Source organism: Salmo salar, chromosome 17 (genome assembly GCF_965601325.2).
Source record: "Salmo salar chromosome 17, fSalSal1, whole genome shotgun sequence".
Classification (NCBI taxonomy): domain Eukaryota; kingdom Metazoa; phylum Chordata; class Actinopteri; order Salmoniformes; family Salmonidae; genus Salmo; species Salmo salar.
Window position 1 is genome coordinate 49,185,820 of NC_138307.1, and position 18,954 is coordinate 49,204,773.

At 45.1% G+C, this 18,954-nt stretch overlaps 1 protein-coding gene across 1 annotated transcript in view; it reads left to right on the plus strand.

Moving 5' to 3' along the window:
• The first annotated feature begins 849 nt into the window (after positions 1–849).
• Positions 850–18,954, plus strand: part of LOC106576044 (synapsin-3) — a 151,880-nt gene continuing 133,775 nt past the window's right edge. The window contains exons 1-2 of the mRNA XM_045699696.2: positions 850–985; positions 15,174–15,582. Of these exons, the coding sequence (XP_045555652.2) occupies positions 15,209–15,582 (374 nt within the window). The 5' untranslated portion in view covers positions 850–985; positions 15,174–15,208. The remainder of the gene's footprint in view (positions 986–15,173; positions 15,583–18,954) is intronic.

Sequence of the window (18,954 nt, forward strand, 5' to 3'; positions counted from 1 at the left end):
TGACTAAAATGTCTAATGTAAATTTGTTACACAGCACTGAGCAAGGGCATTAAGTTTGAGAGTTAGAGCTTTGGCTCATTCAATCCTGGAATGGTCATTCAAAGTTCCCATCATGGGACTAGTGGTAAATTGTACTCTTATGTGACAGTGTTTCTGTCCCTACACGCTTAGAAAAAAGGTGCTATCTAGAACCAAAAAGGGTTCTTCGGCTGTCCCCATAGGATAATCCTTTTGTAGAACCTCTTTTGCTTCCAGGTAGAACCCTTTTGCGTTCCATGTATAACCCTTTCCACAGAGAGTTCTACATGGAACCCAAAAGAGTTCTACCTGGAACCAAAAAAGGTTATCCTACAGGAACAGCAACAGATCTATTTTGGAACTCTTTTTTTTCTAAGAGTGTATGGGACAGGGAGCATTGAGACAGTAAACAAGATTCTTATAATTGTGGAGGGTATCATTTTGCAAAGGTAATTGAATGAATACTTGCCATAAAGAGAATGTGGTCTGACTCTGGATAGGCCAAAATACATTGGTGTCCCAAGAATCCAAATAATGATTAAGTCTACACAAGATATATGATTCCAAATGAATATAAATATTTGATGTGGTGTGTGTGTGTGTGTGCTTTCAAGGAAAGAGGGCTTCCTTGGAAATCAGTAGCCATAAAACACCTGTCTGGAGTCTGTCTCTCAGCATTGCATTTGTCTGAACTGAAAATTCAATGCTGCCACATCCTTGAAATATTAAATATTTATATTCCACAACTCAAACAAAATATGAGGGACGCTATTAAATACCACAAACGAATCGACCAATGAGGTAAGAAGGGGATCTCAGGAATGGATGCATTTTACAGCTCCCAGCATGCAGCATTGTGGGATACAGGAGACTGGTGGATGCTGATGCTGAAGCGCGAGCTGCTGAGGATTGTGACACGAGCGCAAGGGGAGCATCATCCAAACACTTTGTGATACCAGATACCCAGGTAAAACATGACAGAAACATGAATGAAAATGTTGACTGACATATTGATGCCGCCCGCAATTCAGTGTGTTGTCTGTGTGCATGTATTATTTATTTTTTGTTATCGCAATGTCATTCTTGGTCCACCGCTTTCAGCTGATTATTCAACATACAAACGAAACGGTTATTTCGAGCACATTCGCGTATTACAGCCGTTGATTATATTCATTTGCGCAGGCTAATTAGCGCGTTGCAGTCAGGGCTGTTTGCTTGCTACATGGGGTGGTCGGTGATGATGTGCGGCAATGATCTGTTCATGAATATCTTCTGATTTATTGATTTGTTTGGGGGTGAAAAGGGAATTCCCGCATGCAGCTAGGAATCCATTGTCACACGCACCTGCGTTCCTAATAGTCAGTTTTTTTGTATTTAGTGAATCCCAACCCTCTGCATCAACATACTTGGAATTTGGCATTTTTTATACAACAGTTGTGTATTCCAAAATGATGCTATTTTATGCAGAGCGAGTGAACGCACTTGTTGAAAATGCCACTGTTCCTGTTTTTTTTCCGCCGTTCAAGTTGATAGGAAACGAGTTTGTTTATCATCATGCCATCATACAGTATGTCTATTAGGCTACTGAAGGCTGTATGACCATGCATATATCTTTTATCGATGGAATCCTATCCATGCCAGTTTTATAGATGTCTGGAGATGCTGTCATTGCTGGTTTAACTCAACGTTATGCAAGTGCTATATCCTCTCTGCCAGTGTTCACCCTTGATTCTTTAGTCAGTCTAAGAATCCAAAATGTTCCATTGAAATAATTGACTATGTAACACATATACAGTACTACTGAATCTTGCTTTAGGCTCTGATGATCTGGGATTCTTGATGATCTCAACCGGAAGACATGATCTGGCCTTGAGATAGCTGGGAGTGTTCTCTGTTTGTTCAGTCTAATGAAAAGCTGTTAATGTTTCATTAGCTGATCTGGATATTTGCTCAATTTAGCAGTTTATGCAGTAAACATAGAAATGCTGATGCATAGTCCTTGTTGCAAATGATAATACAATAAGCCAAACCTGCTGGGTACTCACCCCTGGCACCATAGTGGCAGACTGATGGGCCATCTGCAGTGAGAGGCAATCTGAGTTTCACACCTGTCATGTCTTTGTGGCTGAGAGGTGATGAAAATGACATGCTTCTGATTGACCCTCTTGTCCTGCTGAGCCACTGCCTCATTCACTGCTGCCAGGCCAAGGCTGCATGCATGGTAAGGCCCAATCCAGCGCGTTCCAAACATGCTGTGCAAACACGTCATGGATAAGACAGAAGGATACAGAGCAAGGAATATTAAGCTGTTAATGACGTCATCCATTTCTATGCCTCAGCTGTATTTTATACACACACTGAAATCCCAGTCCATGAAAAAGCAATGGAAAAGCCTTTAGTCAAGGAGATAACTGTTGATGTGGATTTGGGTTTAAAAATATATTTATCCTCTTCTGCCTCCTAACTCTGCAGGACTGGTTGCTTATGATGAAGTGGTGAGGGATTGGCTAAGCGGTTTGTGCCCTTGGTTGTGTAGCCCTGGCACTGTAGTGGCATGCTGATAGGCCATCTAAGGTCGCCACCCTCTGTGGCTGGGAGGTGATTTGAATAATGCCCCGGGCCTGCCCTGGGTGAATCAGGTTAGTGTTGATTGCGTTTGGTTTGGAAGCAGGCTGCCTCCCGGGCGTGAGCCAGGGGCCGTTTTGGCTGACGGCTAAGTGATGTAGGTTAAGCACGTGGAGTAATGAGTAATGTTGTTCCACCTCAAAAAGCACAAGAGGATTTCAACACCCACCATTTCAGATGGTTCTGAAATAGTTTCTGTAGTTATTTATTTAAGTAGGGAAGTCAGTTAAGAACAAATTCTTATTGACAATGATGGCCTAGGAACAGTGGGTTAACTGCCTTGTTCAGAGACAGAATGACAGATTTTTACCTTGTCAGCTCTGGGATTTGATCCACCAACCTTTTGGTTACTGGCCCATCACTCTAACCACTAGGCTACCTGAAACCAATAAGATAAGCATTCCTGAAACAGTATATTGTTGAAAGATTATTTGAACTCTGACAAATTAAGCTAATTGATAGTACCAAAATTGGCTATTTACATTTAAACCATTCATGTAATATTCATTAAATGTTGTGCCCAACATCCGATTTGGACCAAACCTCTTTTTAGTAATGATTTATCTGAGAAATACAAATAAATGATTAAAAGCCACCCACAGACCTCTCAAATCCCACACCAAGCCCACCCCAAAGGCCAGTTCTCTGTGTTTAACAAGTAGTGTGACGGTGTGGCTTGGAGTATTGTTTATTAACACTATGTAATGTATTCTCAGTGAATTTGGTGATGGGGATTTCCCCTTTTCAGAGAAATTAGCTATTGAAGTCGCTTGCATTTCCCCCCATAAATTAGTGTGAAGGTACTAGGTTTTGCTGACTAGATGCTGCTATTTCTGCTGTTACTACCACACCCTTTTACACATTTTTTTAGTTTTCTTGAGTTTATTAAATGGATCACACTTTTTTTATGCAACTTTGGGTAGAAAACCAATAGCTTTTGCTCATGATGAAAAAGTCACACCAGTCCTCCATGAAAGCAATTCAGTTTGTCCTTCTCTTAACAACCTAATGCTTTAACACAACTGTTCCCGAATAGTCCAACAAATAGCAGATGTCTAAGAGGGTTATCCCTATGGTGCAATTCTCACTTTTCCTACAAGCCCAAAAATGTGATGGAAAAAGGGGCTTGTGACTCAAATGTTTTGACAATCCTAATAAATTAATACCATTGCATAAACCATTACATAGCATTCGCATGTTTTTCAATGAAATTATTAGAAAATATCTATGATATTGATTTGTATTGATTAGATTAAATGATTAGTGACATTCATTATTAAACCCAACCCAATACCCCAAACACTATACATAGGGACCTATAAAATCTGCGTAGCAGCGAACGCAGACGGACTCATAGAATCCAGACATTAAAATGGAATTCAACAATATTTTTTTTATTGGACTTATTAGAAAATTCATTCATTTGCCCAAGTTAATCATATAAGACATGAACAACATGCATCAGTGATTCGTATTTTCCTGCAACTTACTGAAAGGGCACAGGAATGCACTTGTCCGTGTGTGTGCGGTGCACGCGTATGTCTGCACTTGGTGTAGTCGTTAGCAATGATGCTAATGATAGCCTTTCCATCTCTACCAGAAAAGTTTTTCTCAAAAACCTTTTCAATTAAATGTTAACTACAAAGTAGCCTATCATGATTATTTGCATAAATCCAGTGGCCATTTGTTTTGCACACTCTGCAATCAGATGAGCTCTATAAAAGCACTGCTAACCAAACAACTGTGTATTGCTGGTGCACAGTTGAATTAAAGGGTAACTACACCCAAAAAGACCTCAACATGGGTCTCCTGATGGTTTATGGATTGTTGTGGACTTAGAACATCCCATTTTGTTGTTTTTCTATTAAAGAACATGAGATTGTTTTATCTGAAGAACAGAAACAGATTAAGCTTAAGTGAAGGACAGTTTGTGTGTGTTTGAATTGCTTTCATAGAGGACTGGCTTGAATTGTAAGGATGACCACACCATTTATTTTCATCATGAGCTAAAGCTATTGGTTTTCTACCCAAAGTTGCAAAGGGTCAATTTAATAAACACAAGACACCAGCAAAATGTATGGGGGTGCAAGCAACTTCCATGGATAATTTCTCTGAGCAGGTGAAAAAAATGTCACCAAATTCACTGAGAATACATCACATAGTATGATTAAATAATACTCCAAGCCGCCAATTTGAGTTCAAATTGAGTTTCAACAAAAGAATCTTGCAGGAATGCTTATCTTATCTGTTTCTAGCTACAGAAACAATTTCAGAACAATCTGAGATGATGGGTGTCATGGCTTGCTGAAATGAAATGGAATGACTCTTCTGTTTTCACATGCAAAAGTGAGGCTTTATCAGCCTTCCCAGTGAGATATTGTATGTTTCTGAACGATGCATTATGCTGAGCTGTTGACAACATGGCCGAGTGGATTAGTGTTCAATTTGAGAAGGGCACTCCTCCCTCACTGTTTTTGCAAGTTTACATCATGGGCCATAGCCCGGTGCACTAAATCAAACTCCCTCAATGCTTCTCAGTTGCAGTGACCCTCGTGTCTTGTAGAGCTAGTGCCTCATTGCTGCCAAGCCAAGGCTGCATGCAGAGAAAGGCCCAGCCCGGCCCAAACATGCTGTGTAAAAACACCTCATGGATAAGACCTTCAGAAATCGAGCAGGGAATATTGCGCTGTTAATGATTTTATCCATTACCATCAAGGCCTAAAGCATCTATCATAGTCAAAACTTGTATTCACAGCAGGGTTCTAGAATATTGGACTGTTGGCTTTCAAACTTTTCGAATTCTCAGCACTGCTCAAGCAATTTCTCCAACTGTCAACACATTCAAATGAATAGAGGACGCGTACACGGCACCGCGTCGGTTAGGAATTTTGGACACGGTGGTCTCCAAGGCGCGTAGCTATGTCAAAATGGGGCGCTGATCTATCGCGTCTCAGCATCTGTGGACTAGGGATGTGACGAATGTAAACATTTTCTTAACGTTTAAAATGCCTTTTAAACTATAAGAAAAATGCATAAAATTCACAATGCAGCTGCGCTGCAGCAACGGTTTGGGTCCCTTTCAGATGGTTAAGCATTGCACCTGTACTTCCGTTACTGTACCTCAATTCCACCTCAAAGTTTGCATTTCACTATTTTCTCACTTCATTTCACTTCATTTCACTTCTCAAATTATTGCCATACAGGACTTAGCTGCTGTTGCCTTTCTCTGCCATTTTCCCAACTGTTTAACAACGATGACGTAGCGGTGGAGTGGACTTAAAAATAACAGATTCCTCGAGTTCTTGCACATTGCCTCCCATTTATGAATGTCAAGATTTGATTCCGCTAGCGAAGATACTGTAATTGTTCATTCAAATGTCGGTATCATAACAAAGGTACAGTGCATTCAGGAGGGTACCCCATAACCAGAGTCCTTTAGGTGCCTTTTGGCAAACTCCAAGCGGGCTTGGCTTCCTTCTGGCCACTCTACCACAAAGCCCTGATTGGTGGAGTGCTGCAGAGATGGTTGTCGTTCTTCAAGGTTCTCCAATCTCCACAGAGGAACTCTGGAGCTCTGTCAGCGTGACCATCGGGTTCTTAGTCCCCTCCCTGACCAAGGCCCTTCTTCAGTTTGGCTGGGCGGCCAGCTTTAGGAAGAGTCTTGGTGGTTCCAAACTTCTTCCATTTAAGAATTATGGAGGCCACTGTGTTCTTGGGGACCTTCAATGCTGCAGAAATGTTTTGGTACCATTCCCCAGATCTGTGCTTCGACACAATCCTGTCTCGGAGATCTATGGAAAATTCCTTCGACCTCATGGCATGGTTTTTGCTCTGACATACACTGTAAACTGTGGGACCTTATATAGACAAGTGTGTGCCTTTCCAGATCATGTCCAATCATTTGAATTTTCCACAGGTGGACTCCAATCAAGTTGCAGAAACATCTCAAGGATGATCAATGGAAACAGGATGCACCTGAGCTCAATTTTGAGTCTCATAGCAAATGATCTGAATACTTATTTATATAAGGTATTCTTTTTTTTAAATACAGTAGCAAGAATACAAAAAAAACTGTTTTCGCTTTGTCATTATGGGGTATTGTGTGTAGATTTATGAGGAAATGTTTTATTTAATACATTTTAGAAGAAGGCTGTAACGTAACAAAATACGTAAAAACTCAAAGGGTCTGAATACTTTCCCGAATGCACTGTATCGTCCTCTGTTTCCTTATTTTCATGGTTACTAATGATGAGGAGGTAAGGTTATTAGTTGAGAAGATGTTCATGTGGTATGTGACAGCAGTCTGTATAGATATAGAGATTTGATTATAACATTTGTGGCACTAGTGAGAATAAAACAGAGCCGACCGTTCGTTGGTAACCGTATAGCATGCCATGTGGTTGATGTATCGCGATGACTCACACATACTGTATGTCATCACACTCATCTGATACTGTGCCAAGTTTCTTTTAGACTAGTAGTAAAAAGGGAAGTGGTTGCTAAGCGACTGCCGTGTCAGTTATATCACTAAGTACTAGGGGACCAGAATAGTGTACTACGTGTGGGTCAGGTATGAGATGCGCACATGTATTTAAAAAAAAAAAGTAGGATGAGCTATTATGTCACGGCTGTCAAAAGGAGAGGACCAAGGTGCAGTGTGTTTGTAGTTCCACATTTTATTTAATCTGTGAAACTTTGCAATACATAAATAAACTGAATAGACAAAACAAACCGTGACGCAGAGGAGAAACAAACACTACTGAAAAATAATCACCCACAAAACCCAGGAAGAAAAACCCCTACTTAAGTATGATCTCCAATTAGAGACAACGAGAACCAGTTGCCTCTAATTGGAGATCATCCCAAACAAACCAACACAGAAATACAAAAACTAGAACCTAAGAACATAGAAATAGAACACATAGAATAAACCCCCCTGTCACGCCCTGACCTACTCTACCATAGAAAATAACAGCTTACCATGGTCAGAAAGTGACAGTATCCCCCCCAAAGGTGCAGACTCCGAATGCAACTAAAAACAAAACAAAAAAACAAAAAGGGAGGGTAGGGAGGGTAACCAGTGTCTATGGCGGCTCTGGTGCAGTACCCAGAACCTTATCATCCAGCGCATCCTCCAGTAGAGGAGGCGGCTCTGGTTCGGGGCGTAACCCCCGCTCCGCCTGCTGATCCCTCTGCTTCTGTGCCACCGGACTGTAGATCATCGCCGGAGGCTCCGGGCTGCAGGCCGCCTCAGGAGGCTCCGGGCTGCAGGCCGCCTCAGGAGGCTCCGGGCTGCAGGCCGCCTCAGGAGGCTCCGGGCTACAGGCCGCCTCAGGAGGCTCCGGGCTGCAGGCCGCCTCAGGAGGCTCCGGGCTGCGGAACGTCGCCGGAAGCTCTGGACTGGGACTGTGCACTGGAGGCCTGATGCGTAGGAGTGGCACAGGATGGCGCCAGACTGGTGACACGCACCTCAGGGCAAGTGCGAGGAGCAGGCACAGGACGTACCAGGCTGGGTTGACTTACTGGAGGCCGGGTACGTGGGGCAGGCACAGGATATACTGGGCCGTGGAGGCGCACCGGAGGTCTCAAGCGTATAGCTGGCACAACCCGTCCTGGCTGGATGCTTACTCTCGCCCGGCAAACGCGGGGAGCTGGCACAGGACGAACTGGGCTGTGAACACGCAGTGGCGACACAGTGCGCAGCGCCGGCGCAGGATATCCTGGACCGAGAAGGCAAACTGGCTGAATGCTCAACCTAGCACAGTGAATGCGGGGCGCGGGCACAGATCGCAGCGGGCTGTGAATGCACACTGGCGATACAGTGTGCATCACCGCATAACACGGTGCTTGCTTCTTCACTCGCTCCCCATGGTAAGCACGGGGAGTTGGCTCAGGTCTCCACCCTGACTCTGCCAAACTCCCCGTGTGTCGTCCCCCCCCATTTTGGGGGGGGGGGGGGATGCCTCTTGCAATTGCCTCGTGGTTGGTATAGTGCCTCATAATAACGCTGCTCTGCTTTTGCTGCCTCAATCTCCTCCCTCGGGCAGCGATACTCCCCAGCCTGACTCCCGGGTCCTTTCCCGTCCAGAATCTCCTCCCAGGTCCATTCCTGATCACGCTGCTTGGTCCTTTGATGGTGGGTGATTCTGTCACGGCTGTCAAAAGGAGAGGACCAAGGTGCAGCGTGTTTATAGTTCCACATTTTATTTAATCTGTGAAACTTTGCAATACATAAATAAACTGAATAGACAAAACAAACCGTGACGCAGAGGAGAAACAAACACTACTCAAAAATAATCACCCACAAAACCTAGGAAGAAAAACCCCTACTTAAGTAGGATCTCCAATTAGAGACAACGAGGACCAGCTGCCTCTAATTGGAGATCATCCCAAACAAACCAACATAGAAATACAAAAACTAGAACCTAAGAACATAGAAATAGAACACATAGAATAAACCCCCCCTGTCACGCCCTGACCTACTCTACCATAGAAAATAACAGCTTACCATGGTCAGGACGTGACATATTAATATAAAGCTGAATTGGAGAGGGAGGCCCAAACCCCATTGTATCATTATGTTCTTGCTTTTTTGATAGCTTTTAGATGTGCTACTGTTGATTTGTTATTAATGGTATTTTTCACATATATTGTTACTGTCACAGTTGTTGTCGGTGAATGAGGACCAATACGCAGCAGGTACGTGAATGCTCATCTTGATTTTTAATTAATCTCAAAAATGACCATACAAAATAACAAAACACGAACACTCGACAAATAAACAGTCTGGTAAGGCACAAGGCTATACACAGAATAATCACCCACAAATAACACATACAAACACACCCTAATATATGGGACTCTCAATCAAAGGCAGATAGACAACACCTGCCTTCAACTGAGAGTCCCAACCCCAATCAACCAAACATAGAAACACACACACTAGACTAACCCTAGAATTAACTAAACATAAACCAAAACCCGGAAATACTAAATCAAACACCCTTTACACAAACACAACACCCCGAACCACATAAAACAAATACCCCCTGCCACGCCCTGACCAAACTACAAAACAATTAACCTTATATACTGGCCAGGACGTGACAGTACCCCCCCCTTAAAGGTGCTACCCCAGAAGCACCTTAACAAAAAATAACCCCAAGCAACACCAACAAAAAGTCCCCTTTTCTAAAGGGAGGGAAGGGAGGGTGGCTGCCGTCAACGACGGCACTGTGCTACACCCCCCCCTCCCCAACCCACCTATTTCTGGAGGTGGCTCTGGCTCCGGCCGTTCCAGGCTGTCGGGCCACTCTGGCATCGCCGAGGGGCAGTCGGACCAGTCTGGCATCGCCGGGGGGCAGTCGGGGCAGTCTGGCAATTCGGGACAGTCTGGGCAGTCTGGCAATTCGGGACAGTCTGGGCAGTCTGGCAATTCGGGACAGTCTGGGCAGTCTGGCAATTCGGGACAGTCTGGGCAGTCTGGCAATTCGGGACAGTCTGGGCAGTCTGGCAATTCGGGACAGTCTGGGCAGTCTGGCAATTCGGGACAGTCTGGGCAGTCTGGCAATTCGGGACAGTCTGGGCAGTCCGGCAATTCGGGACAGTCTGGGCAGTCCGGCAATTCGGGACAGTCTGGCCACTCCGGCAGTTCGGGGCAGTCTGGCCACTCCGGCAGTTCGGGGCAGTCTGGCCACTCCGGCAGTTCGGGGCAGTCTGGCCACTCCGGCAGTTCGGGGCAGTCTGGCCACTCCGGCAGTTCGGCGCAGTCTGGCCACTCCGGCAGTTCGGCGCAGTCTGGCCACTCCGGCAGTTCGGCGCAGTCTGGCCACTCCGGCAGTTCAGGGCAGTCTGGCCACTCCGGCAGTTCAGGGCAGTCTGGCCACTCCGGCAGTTCAGGGCAGTCTGGCCACTCCGGCAGTTCAGGGCAGTCTGGCCACTCCGGCAGTTCAGGGCAGTCTGGCCACTCCGGCAGTTCAGGGCAGTCTGGCCACTCCGGCAGTTCAGGGCAGTCTGACCACTCCGGCAGTTCAGCGCAGTCTGACCTCTCTGGCGACTGTTGACTGGCGGGCAGCTCTGACGATGACTGTTGACTGGCGGGCAGCTCTGACGATGACTGTTGACTGGCGGGCAGCTCTAACGATGACTGTTGACTGGCGGGCAGCTCTGACGATGACTGTTGACTGGCGGGCAGCTCTGACGATGACTGTTGACTGGCGGGCAGCTCTGACGATGACTGTTGACTGGCGGGCAGATCTGACGATGACTGTTGACTGGCGGGCAGATCTGATGATGACTGTTGACTGGCGGGCAGCTCTGATGATGACTGTTGACTGGCGGGCAGCTCTGATGATGACTGTTGACTGGCGGGCAGCTCTGATGAAGACTGTTGACTGGCGAGGCTAGGTTGACGCACTTGTAGCCTGGTGCGTGGTGCTGGTACTGGGCTTACCAGATTATGTACACGCACCTCCAGGCTAGTGCGGGGAGCGGGAACAGGACGAGTCGGACTGGGTTGACGCACTTCCGGGTCCGCACGAGAGACAGGAGCTGGAAACCCAGGGCTATGGAGGCGCACAGCCGGTCTAGATCTTACCTCCTGCACAACCCGCCTTGGCTGGATGGAACTAGTAGCCCTGTACGAGCGGGGTGCTCGTACAGGGCAGACTGGGCTGTGCAGGGGCCTGATGGTAGCCGTGCGTAGAGCGGTAGTTGGGTAGCCTGGTCCTCGGAGGCGTACCGGCGACCAGATGCGCTGCGCAGGCATCCTCCTACCAGGCTGGATGCCCGCTCTAGCACGGCACCTGCGAGGGGCTGGAATAACGCGCACCGGACTGTGCGTGCGTATGGGTGAGATAGTGCGCTCCTCAGCGAAACATAGCGCTCTCCACCCCATACGCTCCTCCATATAACCACGAGTAGCTGGCTTCCGGCTCTTCTTACGCCTAGCCAAACTACCCGTGTGCCCCCCCAAAAAATTTTCTTGGGGGTGCCTCTCGTGCTTCTCCTTCAGCGCGTACTTGGCCTCGTACCACCGCCTCTCTGCCTTGGCTGCCTCAATTTCCCACTGCGGGCGTCGATAATCCCCAGCCTGATGCCAGGGTCCGGCCCCGTCCAGAACTTCCTCCCAAGTCCACTTCTCCCGCCAGTCCAACTCGAACTCCGTCTGCTCCTTCCTCTGCTGCTTGGTCCTTTGGTGGTGGGTGATTCTGTCACAGTTGTTGTCGGTGAATGAGGACCAATACGCAGCAGGTACGTGAATGCTCATCTTGATTTTTAATTAATCTCAAAAATGACCATACAAAATAACAAAACACGAACACTCGACAAATAAACAGTCTGGTAAGGCACAAGGCTATACACAGAATAATCACCCACAAATAACACATACAAACACACCCTAATATATGGGACTCTCAATCAAAGGCAGATAGACAACACCTGCCTTCAACTGAGAGTCCCAACCCCAATCAACCAAACATAGAAACACACACACTAGACTAACCCTAGAATTAACTAAACATAAACCAAAACCCGGAAATACTAAATCAAACACCCTTTACACAAACACAACACCCCGAACCACATAAAACAAATACCCCCTGCCACGCCCTGACCAAACTACAAAACAATTAACCTTATATACTGGCCAGGACGTGACAGTTACAGGCAATGCAATTCCCATACAACTGTTATCCTCAGTGCTTAGGCTCTTTCAAGTCCCAGTCAGCTGTATTCCTACTCACCATCTTGATTTCCCTTCATTTAAGTAATGACCCTATGTAACTCTCCATATCCAGCCTGTATCACATCCGGCCATGATTAGGAGTCCCATAGGGCGGCATACAATTAGCCCAGCGTCGTCCGGGTTTGGCCGAGGTAGGCCGCCATTGTAAATAAGACTTTGTTCTTAACTGACTTGCCTAGTTAAATAAAGGTTAAAAAGAAATAGAAAATACATGAAAAAAATTCCCTGACCTCAGACACATCGACCGCCATGAATAATACATACTCTGTAATGCTAACATCCTAAATGCACGGCGGAATGGAGACACTCAAGCTCCCTCTGCTCACTGCATGTACTTTAATATGGAAAATATTCTCTACCACACACTTGAAAGCAAGACGATGGGCTTTTCTAGGTTCAGTTAGCAGTTACATATCCACATCCCTTCACATACAAACTCTGCCAGAACACCTCGGGGCTATTTCTGTGAGTCATCGTGATAATCACTGATATATTGGGCTCAGGGTATGAGGGCACCATTCCTCTTCAGCAGTGCTACACGTCATTCTTCTATGATACTCTCTCAAAAGGTCACAGAGTTTCTAATCCACCCCTGGCACCCCCTTTACCCATGGCCCGAGGTCCTCTTGGTCTGCCCTTCGCCTGACCCTGGTGCCAGCAACCCTATTATCGTCACCATGCATCAACACAGTCCCACCACGCTCTTTAACATCGCCTTAGTCTAGCATTATCCTGCTTTATCCATTAATTACAGAGGAGAGACTACCGTTACTGCCTTCCCTAGCGCAATGCAAGCCATTGCTGCCTGCCTTGGGGCAGTACCAGTCAAGGCTCTATTTGTCGTTTTCAGAGACAGCTAAGAGGCTAAGAGAGAGGGGATCAGTTGGGGCCCTGGGGGGTTGATTATTAGATTTTTTGTAGGGCAAGACTCGGGACCTCTAAATGTGTGCCCCCTCTCCTTTCCCCTCTCCACTCTTACTGATAACCCCTTACTGCTAATGTTGACTCATCAGGTTGGGAGTGACGGGGGGCAGATTTTATAAGCCTCACTTCCTGCAGGGACTTGTTGAAACTGTCTCTGTTGTCTTTAAAATAGAGAAAGGGTTTGCCCCTAAGGCTTTAATAGCATCCGATACTATATGTGCAGAGGGATGAGAGGAAAGCTGCTTTAAGGCTGGTTTAAGGATGGTGAGAAAGTGGGGGAATGTACCAGTAGTGGCGTAAAGATAGGGCTTTCCCCCTGCCTTTAGTGGCGATTGATGGATCTCAAAGGATGGGCTCTAACTGTTTCAGCACCACAAAGAGTGGACAGCACCCTGATTGAGTAATCTCTGTGTTGTTAACACTTTACAAGCAATTGCCTAATGTTAACTTTCAATGCCCATATTTGCTTCAGTATTAATTGTATTCAGTATTTTCCTTTAAGTCCCTGCAAAGTCAATGGCATTAATGCCGAGCTAAACATGTTCTTTGACACAGTTTGAAAAATGAACAAACATATGTCCTTTGAGGGCCATGTTCTCTATAGTATTCTGCTACTGCAGCTATAGCAACATATTCTACATGTGGTGTGCAGGCAAGTTGTCATTGAACATTTCATATTAAATTCTTTGTAATGTATTTTATGCCCCTGAGAGTGCCATGCAGTCTGGTGTAAGCTAGTGCCTTTTTATAAAATTGATGTTTTGATTTCCCACAGTGCCTTGTCATATCCTTTTCCCGCAATCCTCACTCTTCTTATTCACCCACACAATCCAATTCTGTATCAATCAGATTCTGATAGTCAGCAAACCCATCCCATAAAATGCCTTATCTCCCCTACCCAGCCCCCTTCTTTCAGTGTAGATGAATATATTCATGAGGCTTATTCAAAGTGTCATAACTCAAGCTTTCACTCTAATCAGCACGCCTCTACATTGTCCTCTTAGTCAGTGTAGCTGATCTGAGTGACGTTCTTCTGGATCAAGCCCAGTATCACACTACCTCCGCTCTGTATGCAAAGCAGATTGTTAGCACTTTGATGGTTAGACTCAAAATGCATTAAGGCAGCTACAGTCTCCTTAACCAGGTTTGAATTGTGAATCCCCATCCCTACATCCTTCCTGACACGAGGCTGCTCCGTATACTAGTACTGTACCAACTGTTTAATATGCAGATAGAGTCGATGGATAGATTTAAAAACCATGAGGTGATTGAGTGACTCCTAGTAGGCTTGTATAAAGGCCCTCAAGTCCATCCCTCCTAGAATACCCCCTTAACATGAGCCTATTAGTAGTACCTCTGTTCAAAATGCAAAGCCATTGTTTCGATTCAGATTCAAAATGCATTAGGTGTGTTTGACTAGGTTTGTGAATGTGAATCCCGCCTGCCTCCCTCAGCCTGCCGCCTCCTGTGCCTAAGGCAATTGCTCATCTATATGTATGTTTCTGAGGCTGCCACTGTGGTTCCAACAGGGTTGCGCAATCCTACTTTCCTTCTTCATGAATGATTGGTGGCTGGCTGGCTGCGTTTTATAGCCCAGTGTGTTCCTATGAGAGCTAAGCTGACATCAATGCTGCACCAATGATGCTGCCTACTGCTCCATACTCCTTCTGTTCCAAATGCCTTTTTATATGAGAAGCGTTGGTTTTCACATTTACAGTAGCATATAACATTTGAGTGTTGTATTGTGCCAGAGGGAACACAAATTATTGTTATTATTGTTACAAATGTATCATTATTATTATTATTATTATCTCTCCCTTCCTTTGTCTCTCTCTCGGATCTCACTGTCTACCCCTAGTCCAGCTGGCCTGACCGATCGACCCACCAGTCACCATGAACTACCTACGCAGGCGTCTGTCCGACAGCAGCTTTGTGGCCAACCTCCCCAACGGCTACATGATGGACCTGCAGAGTGGGCCTCGCCCCACCCCGCCCTCCTCCACCTCCAATCCCGCCTCCCCAGCCACTGAGAGGCGAACGCCCCCCAGCCTGCCACCACAGGCCCCGGCTTCAGGCTCGGCCCCGACCCCCGGGGGTTTCCTCAGCTCCTTCTCCAGCGTGGTGAAGACCGCCCAGTTGGCACAGAACGCCGCAGCAGCAGCCAAGGCTTCAGCGGCGGTGGCAGAAGCTGCCGCAGCAGCACCCGCCAAACCTGTCATTCGGAAGCCCAAGATTCTACTGGTCATCGACGATCTGCACACAGACTGGTATGTTTCTCTCCCATGAAAGTGACCACTGCATCAGTATATTACACAAGCCTAGGCTATATTGCAAGTATTACTTGATATCACAGCAAGTAAAAACAACCTATTTGAATTTGGATTAAATGCACTGTGCTCAAACAGGGTTTCACATACCCTCTGTCCACTCGGACAGCACATGGAATTTACCAGAAAAAAGTATATTCTTGTATGCAGCATTAGTCATACTAATAAAGCGAAACCAGTTCAGAAAGGGAACAGCTGAGATGGCACCAATTAGATGCGAGTAACAATCATGCATTGCATTGGCAGTCTATTTAAACCTCTGAAGTTGATGTCCGTGCCTCCGTGGAAATCGAATTAGCATAATAAAACATCCCCATAAAGTTTAAGCGATATCTGTTTTGTTGCGTCTAAATCCACCACATCCGCCGATGTCGCACTTGCGCATCTGCGGTGAAAGGTGTCAGCGCTAGAGCAGTGTTTGTCAGATTGTTAGGCATCCTGAAAATCATTTTTTCCCCCATAAAATCGTCTGTAGCGTCCGAACGGTTTGGACTACAAAACTATTGTTATTTTGCTCTACGACCCCCACAAGCGTCTTGGGACTTGTCTGAAGTCGGTACAGCCCATCTGCCTTCTATCTGTAGCTTCCAAACAGTTTGGGCTACACACTAATATGGAAAAGGTGGAAAGGTGGGACTCTCACGAACATGTACACTACTGTTCAAAAGTTTGGGGTCACTTAGAAATGTCCTTGTTTTTGAAAGAAAAGCACATTCTTTGTCCATTAAAATAACATCAAATTGATCAGAAATACAGTGTACAGTAGACATTGTCAATGTTGTAAATGACTTTTGTTGCTGGAAACTGCAGATTTTTTTTAAATGGAATATCTACATAGGAGTACAGAGGCCCATTATCAGCAACCATCACTCCTGTGTTCCAATGGCACGTTGTGTTAGCTAATCCAAGTGTATAATTTTAAAAGGCTAATTGATCATTAGAAAACCCTTTTGCAATTATGTCAGCACAGCTGAAAACTGGCCAGCATCCCGGAGTCACCTCTTCACTGTTGACGTTGAGACTGGTGTTTTGCGGGTACTATTTAATAAAGCTGCAAGTTGAGGACTTGTGAGGTGTCTGTTTCTCAAACTAGACACTCTAATGTACTTGTCCTCTTGCTCAGTTGTGCACCGGGGCCTCCCACTCATCTTTCTATTCTGGTTAGAGCCAGTTTTCCTCTTTCTGTGGAGAGAGTGGTACACAGCATTGTACAAGATCTTAAGTTTCTTGGCAATTTCTCGTATGGAATAGCCATCATTTCTCAAAACAAGAATAGACTGATGAGTGTTAGAAGAAAGGTCTTTGTTTCTGGCCATTTTGAGCCTGTAATCGAACCCACAAATGCTGATGCTCCAGATACTCAACTAGTCTAAAGAAGGCCAGTTTTCAGCTGTGCTGACATAATTGCAAAAAGGTTTTCTAATGATCAATTAGCCTTTTAAAATGATAAACTTGGTTTAGCTAACACAATGTGCCATTGGAACAAAGAAGTGATGGTTGCTGATAATGGACCTCCGAACGCTTATGTAGATATTCCATAAAAAATCAGCTGTTTCTATCTACAATAGTCATTTACAACATTAACAATGTCTATACTGTATTTCTGGTCAATTATATGTTATTTTAATGCATAAAAAATGAGCTTTTCTTTCAAAAACAAGGACATTTCTAAGTGACCCCAGACTTTTGAATGGTAGTGTATATACCGGTAGTGTGTGTGTGTGTGTGTGTGTGTAGTGTACATGCAGGTTGTTTGCTCTAGGACGCCTACAGGCCTCAAAAGACTCATCTGAAGGTAAAAAAAGAGGTTAAATACAAATATGTTTCCTGATCTTTCTTATATCTAGCAGATATAGGACAGACACTTCAGAACAAACTTCCTTTAGATTATTTTGGGGGGGGACTATCTGTTGTTCCAAGTAGTGAATCTGTTATTTAATGCGTTTGTATAGGCCAAAAATATTTTTCATCAATTCTTTTGGGGTATTTTTTGGGATACTTCAAGGGGTCTTAAAATCGAAACCAAATAGCAAAGTGATCCTTGGTATGACCTTCTTAAAACAATTCCGTATAGCTTAGTAGAACCATCCTCCGCTGGCTTAGACTCTTATGGGTTAAGTTTGACTAGAATATCTCTCCCTCTGAACTTGGCTGCTGCCCTTAGCTCTCCATTAAGATTCTACAGGGAGGCCTGACTGGTCTTGGAATTATTACTAAGTCATGTCCCAGCAGACTATGCTGTTAAAAGTCTGTGTGCAGGACTTTTTTTCTCTTTCCTTTTAAAGGCCATCTGGGATCCCAAAATGTCTCATTCCCTTTCATCTTATTGTGTAGCTGTAATTAAGCTGTGCAGCAGAAGCCCTTCAGTATCTACTGTAGAATCTCTAGCCTGAGTCAATCACTCTCACTTCTCTAAGGAGCTCCCTGCAGCTTTATACAGTACACTCCGCCTATGGCAACTCGGCAGTGTTTTTTGACATTTTGCCCACTGTATAATTATTTGTAGGAGATGGCCAGATGACCTTGACACATGTTACTGAGTATGTATTATAGAGCTTTTCTGACATGTAGTTTGAGTTAAAAATAAATAAATAATAATTTCACCTTTATTTAATTAACCAGGTAGGCTAGTTGAGAACAAGCTCTCATTTACAACTGCGACCTGGCCAAAATAAAGCAAAGCAGTGCGACACAAACAACAACACAGAGTTACACATGAAATAAACAAGCGTACAGTCAATAACACAATAGAAAAAAATAAAGTCTATATACAGTTTGTGCAAATGACGTGAGGAGGTAAGGCAATAAATAGGCCATAGGGGCGGAGTAATTACAATTTAGCAAATGAACACTGGAGTGATAGATGAGCAGATGATGATGTGCATGTAGAAATACTGGTGTGCAGAAAAGTAAATAAAAACAATATGGGGATGAGGTAGGTAGATTGGGTGGGCTATTTACAGATGTGCTATGTACAGCTGCAGTGATCGGTTAGCTGCTCAGATAGCTGATGTTTAAAGTTAGTGAGGGAAATATAAGTCTCCAGCTTCAGCGATTTTTGCAAATCGTTCCAGTCATTGGCAGCAGAGAACTGGAAGGAAAGGCGGCCAAAGGATGTGTTGGCTTTAGGGATGACCAGTAAAATATACCTGCTGGAGCGCATGCTACGGGTGGGTGTTGTTATCGTGACCAGTGAGCTGAGATAAGGCGGAGCTTTACCTAGCATAGACTTATAGATGACCTGGAGCCAGTGGGTCTGGCGATGAATATGTAGCGAGGGCACGCCGACTAGCGCATACAGGTCGCAGTGGT